The sequence below is a fragment of the Ischnura elegans genome, chromosome 11 (assembly GCF_921293095.1).
Source record: "Ischnura elegans chromosome 11, ioIscEleg1.1, whole genome shotgun sequence".
NCBI classification, from domain to species: domain Eukaryota; kingdom Metazoa; phylum Arthropoda; class Insecta; order Odonata; family Coenagrionidae; genus Ischnura; species Ischnura elegans.
The window spans coordinates 41299415-41319463 of record NC_060256.1 but is presented as its reverse complement, the minus strand read 5'-3'; the positions used below and the strand labels follow the sequence as shown (position 1 = coordinate 41319463).

At 36.4% G+C, this 20049-nt stretch overlaps 1 protein-coding gene across 1 annotated transcript; it reads left to right on the top strand.

The window, feature by feature from the left end:
* On the top strand, positions 1-19378 carry LOC124167848 (probable cleavage and polyadenylation specificity factor subunit 2). The gene is made up of 16 exons (XM_046545892.1): positions 1-168; positions 255-419; positions 938-1097; positions 1189-1294; positions 1427-1672; positions 2291-2478; positions 5655-5777; positions 6950-7050; positions 7887-8048; positions 8498-8737; positions 10347-10432; positions 11453-11781; positions 13691-13853; positions 14485-14537; positions 14746-14883; positions 17686-19378. Exons 2-16 carry the CDS (start codon positions 271-273, stop codon positions 17776-17778), a joined length of 2337 nt encoding a protein of 778 aa, XP_046401848.1. The 5' UTR covers positions 1-168; positions 255-270; the 3' UTR covers positions 17779-19378.
* The last annotated feature ends 671 nt before the right edge of the window (positions 19379-20049 follow it).

The following is a 20049-nucleotide window of genomic DNA, read 5'->3' as shown; positions in this document are numbered from 1 at the left end:
GTGCGTCATCTGTTTGTATGTTTTGACTGCTTGAATGGTAGCCGCTTTCGGAATGAAATCATTTACAGCAGTATAAAGACCGAAAATAATGTTATAAGATCATCGACATTTATTATTGCATGTACTTCTCGCAGATTTTTTGCTTACTCTACGGAAAATCCGTGAAAGGTATCGCAAATAGCATATTTCGGCATTTTTGATTGTTTGCATCGTAGAGTGATTATCTCAATTTCTTCGGTTATTTTCGGTGACAGGATTGTATCAAGCAAGATGACATCAATTATCAAACTTCATGCGATATCGGGGGCGATGGATGAGTCTCCTCCCTGTTATATTCTGCAAGTCGATGAATTTCGGTTTTTATTGGATTGCGGCTGGGACGAAACATTTGATCAAGATTTCATCAAGGAATTACGCAGGTTGTTCATTTTACCCTTCCACTCTTTTAAAATAGGTCCAGATTGCATATCCATTAAAAAATTCTACGAAAGCTATGGAGTACCTTATTAATGCATGACAATTTGGGATAACCGCTTGAAAATGTGGCATGTGCAACCGGGCTGTATTCGTTCTTTATAGCGAATCTTTTCAGTGTATTGTATTTCAATTGTGTCTAAAGCACTTGGCTCATGGTGTAGTAATATTAAAGCATTTTTGGTTCTTGGAATGGAGAATTCTGTGGGATCGGAATTTATTAATGGCGTTCAGTTTTAATATGTGTTTAAGAAGTGAGTAAAGTGATATATACTGTAGCAAATGCCTAGAGCCAAGATTTCTTAAATGGGAGATCTTATCAAACCTAATGTTTTTCATCCTTTTTATTCTGATGACGTGGTGGTACAGTTAGTAAATTCATCGATAGAAGGTCGCATCTTTTTGTTTATCTTCACAGTCGATAATTTTACAGTTGAAAACTTGAAAAAAATTTGTCTCCCAGGTATGTTAACCAAATAGACGCCGTTCTTTTATCATATCCGGACCCTCTTCATCTGGGAGCTCTACCATACATGGTTGGAAAGTGTGGGTTGAATTGCCCCATTTATGCCACTATTCCTGTCTACAAAATGGGACAAATGTTCATGTATGATTTATACCAGGTAATCTATTAATTTATGCTCACATTATTTAATTAAACTCGCGGAGTGTGCTTTGATTCTAAGATTATACCCAATTTATGCTTCTTTCTAGTCCCGTCATAACATGGAAGAATTTGATCTCTTTACACTGGATGATGTTGATGCCGCATTTGACAAAATAGTACAACTTAAATATAATCAGAGTGTTCCAATGAAAGGTAAAATTGTGCCTCAAAATTCCAAACTGATAGATACCTAATAATGTATCTCTTGAGTAACATTTTTTTGTTAGTCATAGCCATTTAAGTGATGAGGAATCGCTAATTTTCTTGTTATTAATGTCTTCTCAGGGAAGGGTTATGGTTTAACTATTACCCCTCTGCCAGCTGGTCATATGATCGGTGGAACAATTTGGAAAATAGTCAAGGTTGGTGAAGAAGACATTGTGTATGCAGCTGACTTTAATCACAAGAAGGAAAGACACTTGAATGGATGTGAACTTGAACGACTTCAAAGGCCCTCTTTACTAATAACAGATGCATACAATGCTACTTATCAGCAAGCCAGGCGGAGGACTCGTGATGAAAAATTGATGAGTAAGTGACTAACATTAAAATCCGTCATCTAAAAAGTATGGGTATTATTCATGAAATTATGAAAGTAAGAAGAAGAAATATTAACAGGTGCATGGGGGCAAATCTGGATATCATTATTGGACAGAGCCGCAGATGATAATTAATAGTTCACATTCAGGTTTTCATTACAATGAGAGACCTAATGTACAATCTTAATTAATTTGAAGTTGGTTTTCTCTATGCAAGGCTGTCAATATTTGTTAAAGTAAAATGTTGAGGTATGCCTTCTTTGACCTTAATGCTAATATTCTTATGGTTTTTATTGGGTAAATGCTGCTATCTGCTAAAAACATCCTCAGTTTTGTTGTACAAGAAAAAGTCAAGTATTAAATTTGATAAGAGTACAAATTTCTCTTGGAGGAAGCCACAACCTATATGCGCAACTAGAAACTTCACCCTGAAAGGTATAAATGGGAAGCATCACAACAGTTGCATCATTCTGTGTTATAAAGTTTTCGTAATTATTGCTTGCCAAATCTTAAGACAACCCTATTACGTATAATTAAATTTACCTATCAATTTCCCAATCTATAATGCGTGAAGTAGCCATAAAGTTAATTGGTTGTATTTAATTTTCAGCCAACATATTGCAGACGCTTCGTAATAATGGGAATGTTTTATTGGCTGTTGATACTGCTGGTCGAGTGCTTGAGTTAGCTCACATGCTGGATCAGTTATGGAGGAATAAAGACTCTGGTTTACTGGCATACTCCCTTGCCCTTCTCAACAACGTCAGCTACAATGTGGTGGAGTTTGCCAAATCTCAGGTGAGTTTAGGAAACTCTAAGGGTTTGTGTTAAATGAGTAACTGTAATAGACATAAATACTTAATATTTTAAAATATAGTAAGGTAAAACCACCAGTAGTTGACACTGCACTAGTAGTTGACACTTATAATAAAAAAATACAATAACAAGAGGAATAAAGGTGCCAGATGATTAATATTTTTCTGTCTGTGTAGTGTAGCTCTCTAGTGGTGTGTATGTGAACTACTGTACCGCCATCTTTAACAGCAGTCTAACCACAATCATCTGATGACAACAGCCCATGTTTTTCAATTGATTAATGTGATTTCGTTGTGGAGTTTGCTAAGAACAAGCTAAAAGGTAAGCATTGAAAATTTAAACACCAATTATAATTTTGATTAAGGAGATGTTTAATACTTTGTTTTAGACTCTAAAGTATACAAACAGTTTTCAAAATAACCTGTAAATTAAAAAAAAATGGCTGTTTGGCATCATGTCAACTACTGAAACTTTAGATGACATAGTATTGAGTGGTTGACACCGTGTGTCAACTACTCAGGAGTAATATAATTTAATAATTCTGCTTTATTTGAGTGTTATTTAACTGCTTACATTGTTGAACTGTGTATTATAACCTCTAAAACATTTTCAAAGTATTGTATCCAATAGTTGACAGGGGGTGTCAACTATTGGAGTTACAATGTGTCAACTTCTGAATTACTCCCTCTTTCATTTTCAGATGCCTCCAACAAAGGGAAATTTTAGAAATTATACTCAAGAGGTAATGGAAGCAGCTGTGGCATCATTCTCATTGCACTGTACCCAAATGCGACGCATCTCTTGCAACCGATGGATGTTTCGGTTTTCAGGACTCTTAAAGAGCACTGGAAGAAGAAAGTACATGAATGGAGGTTATCCAATTTGGAGGCTCCAGTCTTAAAGAAGAAAGAATTTCCAAAACTTTTGAAAGAAGTTATAGACAATGTGCTACAAGTGACTATCCTGGAAAATGGTTTTAGAAAATGTGGATTGTTTCCATGGAACCCAGAAGCTATCACTCTCCCATTAAACATTGAAGGTGATAATCAAGTCACAAAAGCCAAAGAACGTGGACAATTTTTAAAAGAAGGACTTCGATTTCTCAATGAGAGTATTCCAGAAAGCAAGCTCAAAATATTTTGTAACAGGGATACAAATAAAGAGTTGGAGGAAAAAGATATTTCACTCTTTGAACTGTGGCAGAAGACAAAATTAGAACTGGAAAGTAATTTGTTAAATGCATCTGGTGCTACTAATGAGCCAGACAACCTAAGCATTGTGGATGGGGACCTGTCATCTGCAACACTCACTCCTAGTGCTATCGATGAGTCCACTTATCATACCACTGATGATTACAATATGCCATCTGGAACGAACAACCTTACTTGTATCGATAAGCCTGCTAGAGATAGTATTAATCATACTGATCTTTGTCAAGCTGGAACTTCTAAAGTATCTGCAGAAATCCCCAGCCCATTCAAAAGACACTTTTTTTTCCAGAAAGACAAGAATGAACCAAAACAAAAACGATCAATGAAGGAGAAAATGCCTGCCATTGTCTCAGGACAGCTGTGTCAAGATTATTTTAGAAAGAAGTTGGCAAAAAAGGAAGAATTAGAAAAAAGAAAACTGGAACGTGCTGCCGAGAGACAAAGGAAAAAAGATGAAAAAGAAAGAGCGAAACAAGATAAAGTTCGGCAGCATAAGAAAAGGACTGCAAAGCGGGTGCTTCATTACAAAGACAGCTCTAACTCTGGCATAGAAGAGGTGCCATCAGACAGTGATTTTAAAGATGAGAGCGATGAGGAAAACATACATGAGAAAAACCTAAAGAAACCAGTAGAGAGGAAAGTAGGGGAGTATGTAGTTTTTTCTTATGAAGAAGAGTTATTTCCGGGGGTTATAACTGATGTTTGTGAAACAGCTGCTACTATTACAGCTATGAAAAAATCTGGGAGACTCTGGAAATGGCCAGAAAAAGAGGATAAATTGGACTACGAATGGGAAACTGTATTATACCACATTGACGAGCCTTTAAAAATGAGTACCACGAGAAGTGTTTACTCAGTCCCGGAACTTGAATTTTTATGGGATTAACTTCTTGCATTCTGATAGCTTAGCACAATTTATATTCATTTTTTTTAACTTAATTAACTAGAGAATGAGCCTAAGTTATGTAATACGTTAACATTCAATTTTTGTATTTTTCTACAACTTTTATCATTCATTTCATCCCTGTATTCATACAAAGTAGGCAAAAATTCATTTATTAAACCTTTTCTCATTTAAAACATATGTAAACTACTAAAGAGTGTCAATAAATAAAGAGTGTATTGAAATAAAGAGTTTTATAAAGTATGTCAACTACTGAAAATAAAATGTGTCAACTACTAAATATTCTTGTTTTCGCTTGGTGTCAACTACTAGACCTGTGCCCGTTAACAAAAAAAAAAATAATAATAAATCACATTCATTTTATTAATGTTATTCTTGTGACAGTACGATAGAGGAATACTTTGTACAGCTATCAGTAACTTTAAGTTTCCCCTACAGTGAATTCGGTTTAAGTAATGTTAACAAACAGACATATAAATCCTTAAGGTGTCAACTACTGGTGGTTTTACCTTAGATATGTTTAATAGATTCACTTTATGCCTGGTGGGCATCAGGCAGTGAGAAATGTCCCACCCAATATTTGGGGTCAATGTTTACGTTCTTCTCAATATCAAAGATGAAAACAATAGACATATTACAGGGGTTTACTTTACCTCCTAAATGCATAAAGATAATGTTTCACAAAGTAGTTTTCGTAATTGAACTCCCACAGTAAAGATTTATAAAGTGGTTGAAATTTCCACCAGGTGATGAGCCCAAGAAAATTTCATGTATATTCATTCATTCACTGGGGAAGTGTAAACTTCCAACAAATTTGTTACTTAGCTCTGGGAAATGTCAAATTACAAGTAATTATTAGTTACTGTGATGGTTTACCCATCTGTTTAACCTTTTCATCTTAAATACATGATATTCAAATGTACAAAATATAATTTTAATCATTTGTTTTTTATATTATTTATTTTTTAATGTAACGTTTTCATTCCATGTACTTTTTTCTGAATTTATTCAAACTTTCCAACATGCTTATTCTTACTTTTTAGATTGAGTGGATGAGTGATAAGCTGATGCGCACATTTGAGGGCGCAAGGAATAACCCATTCCAGTTCAGGCATCTACAGCTTTGTCACAGCATAGCAGAGCTTGGCCGTGTTCCTAGTCCAAAAGTAAGATTTTTACCTCATTTAAAATGTTTTTGTATACAGTGGAACTTGGTTATAACATCATCAAAGGGACCAGAAGATTGTTAACATTATATCCGAGTGACGTTATAAAAAAAGCAGCCTTAAATCTGAGTGAAAGGACGAAGTAAAATCGCAAATGTTCTGCTATATACAACAATGTTTATTGAAATCTACTCGTACGTTGGAATATGTCCAGACACCAATTAAACAAAAGTGTTGCATCCCGTCACCAGCTCAACGTCCAGCTTGTGACCTGTTTTTGCTTTTGGTGTTTCTAGACATGGTTTCTATGACCTTTGGGACATAATACAATCACACTACCACTTTTGCAACCTAAGAATCGCAAAATTTTTGACGCTATACCCGAGCGTCGCAATATATGTTGACGATATAAACAGGTTTTCGTACAACATTAAATGTTCAATTTTGGTTGGTCTGTATAAAATGTGACGTTAAACCCGAGTTGACGTTACAGCCGATGCCGTTATAACCAATTTTAACTGTATTTATTGGTGTTCATGTTGCTATTTTTATTGGTATATATGCATGACACACATGACAAAGTAAAGATTTTTAATAAATGAACAAGAATGTTCTATCCTGGAAACTATTCAGTGACACTTTCCTTCAGTATATCCATTCTTGAGATCTTTGTTCATTAGTAAGTGTTAAAAGTCAGAATTGTTATGTGCATACTTATTGTTCAGAGGCTACATTGATAATGCAAGTTAAGAATTTAATAATTTATTGAAGCAACATTGATGTAAGTCCCTTGACCATCCATCTAAGGGGATCTCTCCACCTATAACCTTCCTTGTTGCAAGGTAAGAGAGGGTTGGTGAAATATTGTTGGCATACCCTTGTAACGTAATTTGGGTTTGCCATTTTAAATCCATCCTTCTGTCAGCAATAATAAAAATTGATTGTGACTGTGAAGTAAAACAATGGTTTGTTTATTGTAAAAGAAAAGAAGGGTTATTATAATATTTTTTTGACCAATATTTGTGCTATTTAACCTGTCTGATTCTGATTAAATTCTATATCTCCTGTGCCTGATTTATTGTACATAACTTATTTTCATAGAAAATCATTTTAAAATTCTGTTTTATTGGCCATAAATAAACTTTACATGAAATATTTTTTCATATCTCTAGGTTGTTCTTGCCAGCATGCCGGATATGGAGTGTGGTTTTTCTAGGGATCTGTTTTTGCAGTGGTGTTCTAATCCTTTAAACAGTATTATAATTACAAATAGGTGAGTTGTAAACTTTATATTTTGATGCATAAATAATCATGGAGGCATGGTAATCATGATGCTTTCTTGATAAAATAGTATTCATGTTGTTTTTCACTAATTTAGCAAGTGCACAAAAAACCCTTTGTAAGTTTCCAAGGTTTTTTTGTGCACTTGCTAAAGTCTCAAGTAGAAGTCTATTGTGTAACAATTTATTGTGAAGTATTGAAGTGTTATTACACTTTCTTTTGTTGTCTGGTTGGGAGAAACTGCATTTGGCATGCAGTGTTCCCTCCAATCAATATTTATTAAAGGGTTTTTGCTGGTAATTTCATTAAATAGATGAATATTTTGCAATTACATTTTTTAGTATTAATGCAAGGATATGCTGGGGTAGATATATAAAGAGTAGAGACTGCAAAGTAGCCCAATGGTACAATGAAATAATTTTGCCAACTGATCTGAATTTCCATTCTGAATCCTGGGAGGGGATTACAAGACTGTTTACCTGCTCAGCCCCTCCCTGCAGAATGCACCGAGGCACAAGTGAACTTGGTGCAGAGTTGTCCCCTACTATTATATTAGGCAGGCGCTTTCAGAGAATTTCTATTTTTGGCCACACAATGATTAAGTTTTGTTCTGGGACCATACCATATTTTCTTCTTATCACAATGGTATAGTTGATAGTTTGACTCGTAGTGATTTAGCTACATCAGATGTGTTAATAAAATTTGATGGAAGGAATCAACTTTTGTGCACCTTCAAAAGTGTAAATTTTAAGTATTTTATTGCATAATATGTTCCCTTGATGTCAACATAAAAAATTTTAATATTTGATGCATCATTTTTTCATTAAGGACTTCACCTGGTACCCTTTCAAGACAACTTATTGAGAATGGCGGTGGTGGACGACCTATGACCCTTGAAATCAAGAGGCGTGTTCGTCTTGAAGGAGCTGAGCTGGAGGAATATCTGCGTAAGGAACGTGAGGCAAAGGAAAGCCGAAGGCCTGACAGGGGGTATGTAAAAGGCCTTTAATGTTGATACATTTTGTAATTAGATTCCTGTTAATGTCCAGATTTACCTTTTTCAGTCTATTCTTGCCAACCTTGTTGTGCTGGATTCCTCTCAATGCTTGAATTTTAATTGTCTTTCTTATAATCATCATTAATATTCCATTAAGGTATTTTAATTTTATAGATAGTTAATTTTGTGCAGCTAAAAGAAAAAATTTCCGGCATTTATGGAATAATTAGGTATACTTTCCACGAGTTAGAAGGAAAGTTAATTTGGCAAAGTAAGATACATATTTCATCTGTAAGTGTAGTAACTATTGTTCTGTATTTTTTTCTTAAAAGTTTTTTTTGCTATATGTTTTTCCATTAATGTCAATAATAAGTTTTTTTATTTCATTCATTCCATATTGTGCTAGAATATTAATTTTGAAATTAACAATTTGTTTATCTAGGGAAGTAGTGGATTCCAGTGATGAGTCTGAGGATGAAATGGACATTACGAAGCATGATCTCATGGTGAAGACGGAGCATGGTGCTGACCTCAGTGGTGCAGTTTTGGGATCAGTTGGTGGTGGGAAGATAACTACTCCTATTAGTGGAGGGTTTTTCTTCAAGAGTAGTAAAAAACAACATCCAATGTTCCCATTCTATGAAGAAAAGGTCAAATTTGATGAGTATGGAGAAATAATCAGGTATGTGTTTTAAGGTTTTTGGGGACTGGAAAATAAATACAATAGACTCTCATTAATACAAACAACGTTATTACTAAGTTCTCCTTTTTACGAAGCAAATCGTTGGTCCCAACGAAAAGGCCTATCCAAGCTATAGTTTAAGAAACGTTATTACAAAATTTTTGTTGTAACGAAATTAAGAATTTCAGTCCCGGTCCTGGCGGTAAGAAAATGAACTTTATTACAAATTTCCATGAATAAGCAATGGCATTTAGGTGGATATACATTACGCTAAGTTTTAACAATCACACCATGTTTAAGTTCTTCTTGTGTACTGTGCCCAAGAGTGTCAGTCATGGTTCTTTATTGAGTGTGCATGCAACATCATATAAAAAGCTTCATTCCTGTGGAGTCATGGTGACCCACTCATAACCACTCTTAAATTGGACGTACAGTTAGTCCTATTCCTACGCACATTCGATTTACGAACTTTCAGAGATACGAGCATTTAAAAATTTCAAATTTCGAATTTGGCACCTTTCGATTTGGCCGACGCTGCACGGTGTGGCGTAGAGGAACTCCCACTTTGGGAACAATCTGAACAAAGTATCATTGAATCCAGTGTGAATTTAGGAACTGTTCAGTGCTCTGCCCATTCTACTTTACCGCGGGGAGCTATTTTTTCAACTGTGGGTGCGTCGCACGCCCAGCTAGATCAGTTCGTCACAATCGTGAGTTAGCACACAATTGTGATGCAGTGTTGCATTATGCAGGATAACCGTACTCCGCGATTCCTTGCATACAGTCAGGCCGGGGAGAGTTGTCCGATGACGGCAAAATAGGAGGGGCGGAAAACCCTGCACCAGCACGGTTTGCAGCCAATCGCTGTCCCCCAAACGTACCTCACACCCTTGCCTCGTCATACAACGTTGTCAAATGCAGATGGAGCACCAAAATAAGCCTGATCCACCAAAACAAGCCCTTTCTTCGAATCACCAAAACAAGTGATTCTTCCTTTGGGTCCTTCACGCTCGTTGTCCCTTCTGGATCTCGTTATCCTTCCAGATCTCCTTTTTTCACAGAACCCTTTTGTTTACGAGTGAAGTATGCATTTCCCTTCCTTACCTGGCAACCTTGCCCCCTACCCCGACCTACACCATTCAGCCTGTCATCAGACAACTCTCGGTGGCCGGACTGTAGGTTTATTAACTTACGAACAAGGTCTTGAAATGCATCTAGTTCATATGTTGAGGACTTACGGTATTCGGGAAGATATCAACCCTCGATTGCATCATGCCACATTCTTCTATTGAGAAACTGAAACGAATTGTCCTGTTTGTATGTATTTGCACATAATTTAATCATGTTTATAATATACTATTTTTTTCGATGATTCCTAAAAGAAACGTTCATATGAACTTCGTTATTACGAACCTTCGACTTTTTGGTCCCGTGAACTGACGAAAGTCTGCTCTAATTCATGCCATTCCATTGCTACAATTCTCAGTGTTTTCTTTATAAGTATTAATTCAGGCATGATGTTAATATAAGATACACATAAGTGAAACAAATAGTTTTTATCTCTTTTTTTATTGTTTATCGACAATTAAAATTTTTCGTTTTATCATAGGCCAGAAGATTATAAAATGGTTGAAGTGAACCCTGAAGCAGAGGATAATAAAGAAAATTTTGAGATAAAGGAAGAAGAAATCCCAGGTGTGTATTTAGCTGTTATATCCAATTCACATCACAAAAGCCTTTGTCACCTGTTTTCTAGCCGAGCTGGTCGACACTGAGAAAGTGGATCCTTGCTTTGCTTGGTAAACGATTGGGAAGGAATTATGATAGGAGGCAATCATTCAATTGTGTTCTTTCATAATTCCTTGGCTGCTGGCTGGAAACCCTGGTCAGTCGACCCTGTTAGGGACCCTACTTCTGGTTTGAGGGGGTAAAGGGAAAATGGGTACGTACCACTACTTATGTACCTTGGCAGAGTGTGACCAGCTTTTGTGTTTAGATGCAGGCCTCCACTATTTGAATGCTCTATCCTTCTCTTAATTTGTGTCTGTGGAATGTGCCATTTACTCTATTCCACCCAAACACTGTTTGACACATGTATACCAGCAAAACAGTGCAGACTAATAGAGGATTGATGAGCACTTATGTTTAGGGAAGCAGAGGGCTCCACAGTCATGTTTAAATGGCATTACTAAACTTGCCATTTGCTTTGATGGCAGTATAACAATCCAAATTTTATGATGAAATGAGCTGTAGTTAAGGCAATGTTGACCAAAATTTTTATTTCTGATCATCTAATCTTTCCAATACAAAATTTTCCAATGGTATCCCTTGCAAGAGAAAGCACTTCATAGCAAATAATGGAAAAAAATGTATTTCTCTTCACCTCCCTGCAAAATTTTTGAAAACAGATTGAAAAACAGGCGAATTCACAGCATGAATCAACCTTCTACCAGACAGACTGAAGGCCTCATCTATGTACCGCTTGGTGTACACAAAAACAGGTGTTTTGCTTGTCATGTTTTTTTCAACAAAACTTTGTCCTGATAAAGGGATAATTTTGTTGAAACCCGAAGTTGGTTTGATTAACTTACGATGAAAATGTAAAGAATAATTGTTTTATGGTCATTCTGTGTCACATTGCTGTTACAAAATGCTTGTGAATGTTCACATCATCAATTCATGGACCAGACTTATCTTTTCGTGCCTTTGTTTCAGTTGTGACTACTGCTGACATCACTGAGGTTCCAACAAAGTGTATAGCATCCATCAGGACTATTAGAGTGGCTTGTCAGGTGCAGTTCATTGACTTTGAAGGTCGTTCAGATGGGGAGTCTCTGCAAAAGATTCTAGCTCAGCTCAAACCTAGGCGAATAATTCTAGTGAGAGGGACCAAGGAGGCAACGGCTGCAATGGCAGCTCATTGTCGACAGTGGGCGGGGGAAGAAGATGGCATGGACGGGAAGGATGGAGGTGGCATTGGCAGGGTTTTTGCTCCTGCCAGGGGAGAAGTGGTGGATGCTACAACAGAAACACACATCTACCAGGTATGTTTCTTGGTAATAATTTAACAGTCGAACCTTGATAAGTGAGACTTCAAGGGAGCGGTATTCTTTCTCGCTTATAGAGGTTTTTCAATTACGCAGTTTCTTGCTTAAAAAGGGTTGGGCATAACCTCCCTCACTTATAGAGGTACAAATTAGGGAGTAGAATGAGGAGAGTGATAGGAATCCACAATTATGTACTAATTATCTCTATAATTATTTATAAACTTTAAATTATCTGCAATGTTTATTTAAATAAATCTGTTGGTGTCTTTTGAGGTTCTCTTTTGGTATTATTTTTGTTTTTTGATCTCATAACTCTTATCAAAAATAGATTACCGTTTTGAAATGTCTCTACAACAGCACGTCTTGATTCGATGGATTTGAAGATGCAACTATGTAAACTTCTGAAATTTTCTTTGAAAAAATATCACTCTATCTTTCTCTCTTCCGTCAAAGTGTGTGGTAGGAATTTGTGGGTGAGTAATTCACGAAGAACGAGATTCCCACCTGAAGTTTTTCCCACATTTTCCTGCCTGAAGTTGACCAATAAATCTCTCACTTATAGTGGTTCCTTGATTCTCACTTAAAGAGGCTTTCAAGGGGAAGAATGATGGGAAGTGGAAATGAATGTCACTTATAGAGGTGTCTCACTTACCCAGTGCCCTCTCATTAAGGTTTGACTCTAATAATCTATATTGTCCTGAAATCATTGTGTATGTTGTATATGAGTCATCAAATTTACAATATCACTAAAATTTATATTATTATATCAGAATAGTTAAAAAATTAATCAATTAAATTTAATTAATTAATTAACAAAATAGTAATTAAAACAGTCTTGTTCATATGACAATACACAGTATCTACAGTATAGAGGGAAAATGGGTCATTTGGACTTGTATACATTCTTCAATAGAGTAATACTGTTTTGTGTATATAATTTGCTTCATTCTAGATTTGAAACAATTAATGACGCTTGTATCTGTTGGTAATATGGTAGAGACATTAAAATTCATTGTGCAATAATCCTAGAAGCAGGAGTGTGTTGGCCTACTTCACTGATGACTCCTGTTTTTGAAGGTGGCCATAGTAAATGTCCCATCCAATCTTCATGCATTGCTCTGTTAATTCAATGTTTTTAATTTGTTTTACTGGGTGCCGTTTTGTTTTCTGTTGTATAGTTTTCTTCACAAATATCACTGATTTTGTCAATAAATGATAATAATTTGAGGGGGATCGGATTGGTGTGGTGGCTAGTGTGTTGGTTTCCCTCACCGTGGGCTCAGGTTCAAATCCCAGCGGTGGTAGAGAGTTTTCAGAGACAGCCCGATCCCTGCTTGAATGTTGTGTGGAGGACATTTCAAGCGCAACACTCAATCCACCAGATGGGACGTTTAGTTGTGATCCCCCAGGCACCTTTTGTTATGAGCAGGCTAATACCAACACCAGGTTTCTCTCCACCCTTCTTTCCATGCTCTTGCCTCATGGGGGATCGGGTTGGTGTGGTAGCTAGAGTGTTGGCTTCCCACCTGGCGGGCCCGGGTTCAAATCCTGGCAGTGGCAGAGAATTTTCAGAGACTGCCCGATCCCTGCTTGAGTGTTGTGCGGAGACATTTCGAGCGTAACACTCCGTCCGTCGGATGGGACGTTAAGCCGTGGTCCCCTAGGCGCCTTTCGTTAAGAGCAGGCAAAAGCCGACGCCGGGTTTCTCTCCATCCTTCCTTCCATACCCTTCCCTCATGGTGCAAATGATCTCAGCTGTCGGTCGCCTCCTCCAAATAGGTACCTACCATACTCTTACCTCATGCTGCTAAAGACATCAGAGTGTCAGTCACCTCCTACAAATACCTTAGAACAGCATCGACATCTCCTTGATGAAAGATATTTTTCTTCAATTTTCTATTATCAGGTTAGGCTTACAGATGCTCTAGTGTCATCATTGGAATTCAAGAAAGGCAAGGAGGCAGAAGTTTCATGGCTGGATGCTCAAATAGCAGATACCGAGGGTGAGCGTGATGCAAGGCCAATGGAAGAGGATGAAGAAGACAGCAAAATGAGTAGTGAGAAGAAAAGTAAGTATGCTTAATAATTTCTCCTGCTTCCCTGAAAATGACTTGTCAGTTCCCAAATTCTTCAGTTTTCTTACACCCAGTTAGTTTTAATGATTCCCAAAATTATATAATTACGATTAAATTATTCAACTGATAAATGATGGAATTATGGATGTGATTAAAGAATTAAAAACCTTAAAAGCAGAATTTTTTAAACCTCTCTCATTCATGTACAAAAAATTGTTTTGCCAGTCTTTTCTTAGGTGTGGTGGCAAAGTCTACCATTAGCTCATAGATTCTGCTCAGTCACGTATCACAAATTACTCTTTGTATTGTTATTTGTTAAAAATATGATGTTCTTAAATTATCTGTGTTTCTTTCTATCTAAATTGTTGGCATCTTGTCAAAGTTCTTGTTAATATTTACTTTTTAATTCTATTTATGTATGCACTTGTGTTGAACCAGCATGGATTGTTCTAATAGATAAGGAGTAGAGGATTTTAAAAGATGCGTGAAGTGGTGTAACCGCGTAAAACTTCCACCAAATTAAAAACAGATTGTTGTGGAGTTTTGGCAGTTATTTATTTAAAAAATGCTTGGAAAAATCAATATATATACATACCTTAATGCTTTATTGATTTCTTCATTGCAGACATCTTGAAGACAGACCAAATATATACTCTGGAGCCTCTTGCAGCCAATCAGGTGAGTTAAAAACATTGATCTACTTTTCTGAATACTCTTCACAATCATTAATTTACATATTATCTTGAAAATGCTGATTAAGGTCCCAGGTGCCTCGGATGTCTTAATTCTATCTAATCTAATTTCTATCTAAATTTAGTAGCAGACAATATGTAGAATTAATAGTTATACATTTTTTCCTTGTTGAGCATTTATATTGTATTTTCAGGTTCCTGGTCATCAAACTGTGTTCATAAATGAGCTGAAACTGTCTGACTTCAAGCAGGTGTTAATAAAGCATGGAATACCATCCGAATTCTCTGGAGGAGTTTTATGGTGTTGTGGAGGCATCCTTGCTGTTAGAAGGGTAAGAAAGTAAAACTTAAATGCATATTTATTTCTTGAGTAAATTTGACTCCACTAAGGCTTTGAATTGTGGGCTGTATGTATGCTAACTTTGGAATCGCTATAAAATTATGTATTTGAAGATTTTCAACCCCCCTGTCTGTAAAAATTCATTCAGTGAGAGTCAAGGGTAAACCTGGAGTTCTCAAACTTTATGGGCCTTATTTTGATTTAGTTCTACAACTTTTCCTTTTCGACTCTTTCCAGAAAAAAATCAATTTTTCCAATTCATGCCTTTTGTCCACACTCTTGTTGAAATATGTTGTGACGGAACATGAAACGCCACATACTTTATAGGGTGGTGAGGGCATCAATAGTCCCGAGTACGGAATGATCGAACCATTGTTAAATACTTTGAAACACAAAAAAAATATATTTTCCACTTGCATAACATACACACACATTTATCGAAATTAATTACCCTGATGAAGATGAGGTGAACGAAAAATGCACAGTATGATATGATTCAATTACCCCCCCTCCAAAAACAAAAAGAACAATTCGTGATTTATAGGATATGTGGGCTGAGTTTACAATATGCCCAAATCAAGTCTTTAGTCTGCTTTCGTGATTACACTTAATAATATTTCTGACACTGAGTCAATAGTTTGTTGAAAGATACGGTGCACCGGGACAGAGAGAGAGAACCAATATTCTGGCTACACAATTTGGGAAGTACTTCGGGTCTGGGCGAACAAGTACGGGGACGAGTCGCTAACTGTGACGTTCTTACGGTTTGTCGGAGCCTGAGCCGTCGAAGCCGTCGATGATGCGACGAGTTGGACCCAAGTGTCCGCGGGATCGAGGGCTGTCTTCCTCCCGACCTCTGGGTGTTGGTCCCGTCTGTCGCTTGTCTGCAATCTCGCTTCGATTCAGGCTTTTCCGTAGAACACTCTCGTCCTCCAACAGCACTCTCTGGTCACCCCCCAAAATGACGACCATCCGGCACGTCACCACTATTGTTCTCTCCCCGTCGACCGGGCTAGGATTTCTCTCCAGGCTCTCTCCGTGGTTTTATATTCATGTGGAGGGGAATGATGCACTGGGGATAGGGGTTTTGAGGTGAGAGGGGGTTTCACCTGTGCCTATCCGTCGAGTGGGGCAACCATCGGTCCGCACTGACCAACACATAACACTCGTGAATCACATATCTCATGCCCAAGGAATGGCACTCTACCCACACACACACACACACAGTCACAGGCGCACTCCTCACACACATGCGATCATCCCCTGCTCGGGTTATTGCTCAGCGGTCGAAATACCGGACATATGGTCACAATGTGTCACATTCTAAGTATTTTATTTTGAAATTTCTATCAATCTAACTTTGTGAAAGTAATAATAATAGACTTTACAGAATTAAAATTATTCATTTTTTCCTTTCTGAGCATTTCTAGGCAGTGCTAGGGAGGTAGTGCTTTAATGTTGAAAGTCCTTTATCATAGCTGTTTAATAAGTAGTGTTAACATCCCTATTTACTTTAATCCATATTCAAATTTCATTAACATTTGCTTAGATTTTTATTCTCCTTCAAAGAGAGAAAATTTATTTAAGAAATGTGAATTACAAAGATTAGTGTCATGGCATTGTTTGTACGTAAAACAAATTATGGATACAAATAATCCTGACTTCAGGTAGATACATATCTATGTACTATGGATTAAAAAAGCTGACCCCTTCTGTTGCATATTGAAGGCTCTTCTTACCCGTTTAAAATTAAACAACATACCGTATAAGCGTGTGTAAGAGGCGCACCTTTTCTTCACCCAATTCTTAGACGTTAGGTCTCATACGTCAGGTATTATCCTACGGCGCTGAGATTGCCCTGATTGTGGTCCAATCTCTTGGGAAGGTTCATGCTATGTGCCTGTTGTGTTTTGCCTTAAAATTTTCCACGGCTGCAATTCTATTGCAATACTCCTGCAAGAGCTTTTAAACAAAAGTTGTTCCTGCGTAGGACTAGCATCGTAGAGTAATGGCGTGTGCGAAGAGAGGATCGGAACTCTTTCTACTCCCTCTTATGCTGCTATTACCGCCGCAGTTATCAAAATTCCAGGCATACGTCTGCAACACGGCACGATAAGATAAAAAAATGCCACAAATTTTTTTTTCTTTATAGCTTCGATGCTCAAAATAGGGGTGCGCCTTTTACAAACGCTTATACGGTATGTGCTAAATTAAAAATCAAACTAAGAATCAAAGAAAAAAATATGGACTCGAAAATAAGAGGAAGTCTACCCATCCCATAACCCCTCAACGACGTCATGCGTACCCAGTAACTCCTGAACTTCTGCATCTATTATGTTTTCTCCATCACATAATGTTTTTTCAATTAAAAATAATTGCTTTACTGTTTGAAGAAATTTTTTTCCTTTCCAATAAAGTATTCATATCAATTTTATGCCTTCAGGCTTTCTTTTAGTGTTTCGATGAAATTCTGTGTTAAACCAGGGTGTTGACGAATTTGATCTAAAAAAATCAACACCCTTCTTCAACTGCACTATCTTGAAAACTGCTGCCTTTTCTGCTTGTGAGATATTAAGAAGGGTCAGCTACTTTAGCTTGAGATACGATATCTTCCTTATAAGCTCACTGCCTTCTCTCTGTCTTCTCCTTGTGTCATCACCTTGAGCCTCAAGTTTGTTTGGTCCGCCTCGTTTGTTTAATTTTAATTGAATTAATTAAATGCCTGTCACACTTGAGGGGTTAAAGAACTGAAGGTTGTTGGTTTAATATGTCTTTCCCTTTCATTTTTCTGTAGCATGAGGCCGGGCGTGTTGTTCTCGAAGGATGCCTATCTGAAGAATATTATCGAGTGAGAGAGTTGCTGTACGAACAGTACGCTATTGTGTGATATGTTTCAAGCTTATACTCAGGGATTTACTCTTTTTTGAAGAACAAAGTTATCAGTGGTTCATAGATGCAGAGTGTCATGAATATGAATGCTGGCATGGATATGACATTGAGTGTGCCAGTGTAGGTATTTTTCAGTGCCAACATATTTCCAGGTAAAGACTGGTGTACTGAATTCAGAAATGTGGTTTTGCCTTATTCGTTATCAGGACTTGGGATGCATAAGGCAGGCCAATATACTGCTGGAGATTTTAAGGGGAAAAGAAGCCAGTGTTATAGTTATCATTCTGGATAATTTTACCTACAGGCAAGTCTTCATCAATTAAATCAGCTAAGGTCTCATGGATCATTTCTTACAGAGGACTGGAGTGATTTGTACAACGTAAATTGGGAGTAATGGTATTTTTCGGTGCAGAAAATGATGTTTATAAAAAAAACTACCATTACTATGTTATGCAACCCTTAAAATAAATGTGTTTTGAGTGCATGTGTGAGTGTGATGCTAAGGAGCTATTTTCATGTGATTGTTTTTGGTGTGGTTGAAATTTTTTTAGGATATTGTCAAAAATTAAGTTGTCAATTCATAAGTTTCCGACTTTATGATGACTAGAAACTCAATCAACATTTTATTCATTGAGTGATGTTTTTAATGTCAAAATTCATTTAAAAGATGTATAGAATCTACCTAAATTGGTGCCATATGTGATCATTCAGATCAAACTTTGAGTTAAAAAGCAATGAGGACATTGCTTGTATTCAGAAAAATTGGTGATAAAATCATGTGAAATGATGATTTTTCAGTACTTAGCAGAAATAAATCCTGTTCACTCTACTGTGGTACATTTTTGGAGGCATATGATTCAATAATTAAAATTTTGTTCTTTAACTGGAGACTACTATTTAAGTGAAATTTTATTTTCTTGCTCATTTTTATTTATTTAGAACTGATTTCATCAGCATTATACTTAAAATACCTCCATCCTTTGATGCATTATTGATTATGTTCACGTCCTTTTAGAATTACCATTATTTTCCCAGTGATTGTACATTATTTTGAGTCACAAATTTAAAGGATGTGTGAAACGCTATCAGTCAAAATTAAGTTATAACATTTCATTACAACCTTATTAACAAATGTGTGGCATAAGTAAAAAATTTCTCAAAATCATTTTGCTGGTCACCATATACATATTTGGTTCGGTTAATGGTAATTTGTGTGCAATGGAAAATATATCTTCTGACAAGTGAAGTCTTCTCATATTTCCTCTGTTCTGGTTTTATATACTGAGGCTGAAATAATTACCATTATTTTTTTTGTTTATGTTGACCTTCGAATAGAAACTTTGGTCCTCATAGTTGAAATAACCAATGTGTTTCACTATTGTGCTATGTTAATGTTCTGATTTAGAGACTGTATCTCATTTTGAATTAGATTAAGGTGTCCATTTGAGGATATCTATCTTATAAGTGGGAGCAAAATGTTTTTTTTCTAAAGTTCAGTCAAAAAAATGGTCAAAATTATATGTGAGAATGTCTGCACTGGATAAGGGTTTCATTTATGAATGATGCCAAGTTTTTATTAAAAGGTTTTTAGCTCAAAATATTTGCATAATTTGTCCTAAAATAATTTGTAATGCATCCTTATTTCTTCAAATGTTTTCATTTCTAATTACACTGAAAGGAAATGTGCTTTATTAGATGTATATGCATATTGTGATAAGTAGCCCTAATTGTTTGATTGCCTGAAAACTGAGTTAGATGGAAAGTCATGGATATAAATTCATAATGAGGCTTGATGTGTAATTACAAGCATTTTGGGAACCTACCTGTCGGTGATTTTGGTTGATATGGGGAAGAATATTGAAGGAGTGGTGGTCATGTCATCATCATATATCCTTTGATTGGACTGTAAGTAAGAAAAGTAAGTTATTGGGTTCTGGTCTGAGGGGGATGTGGTTAGAGGTTAATTACATTCTGCAAAGGATAATGATGCAACAAAGTGCCTGAAGTTAATGAATTAATCAATTGCTAATTTTTAATTAAAAGAAATAAGCCACAGGGTTGTCAAGGGTTATAAGTTGTTGGTTAAATTACAGGATAAGATCAATTAGTCAAAAAGATAACAACGACTTGTATTACTTGAGATTAATAAGATCATTATTTATGGTAATAATGTGGCTAATTGTCATTTAGGGAGAAAAAGAACTAATTCCAACAAAATCTCCTCACAATGCTTGCCTAGTGACACTTATGCTAATGAGTGACCAAGGTT

Coding starts and splice junctions, on each gene's coding strand:
- LOC124167848 (XM_046545892.1), top strand. CDS start 271: ATGACATCAATTATCAAACTTCATGCGATATCGGGGGCGATGGATGAG. Junction 8,049..8,497: donor AGCCGAAGGCCTGACAGGGG/GTATGTAAAAGG, acceptor TTGTTTATCTAG/GGAAGTAGTGGATTCCAGTG. Junction 14,884..17,685: donor GCATCCTTGCTGTTAGAAGG/GTAAGAAAGTAA, acceptor ATTTTTCTGTAG/CATGAGGCCGGGCGTGTTGT.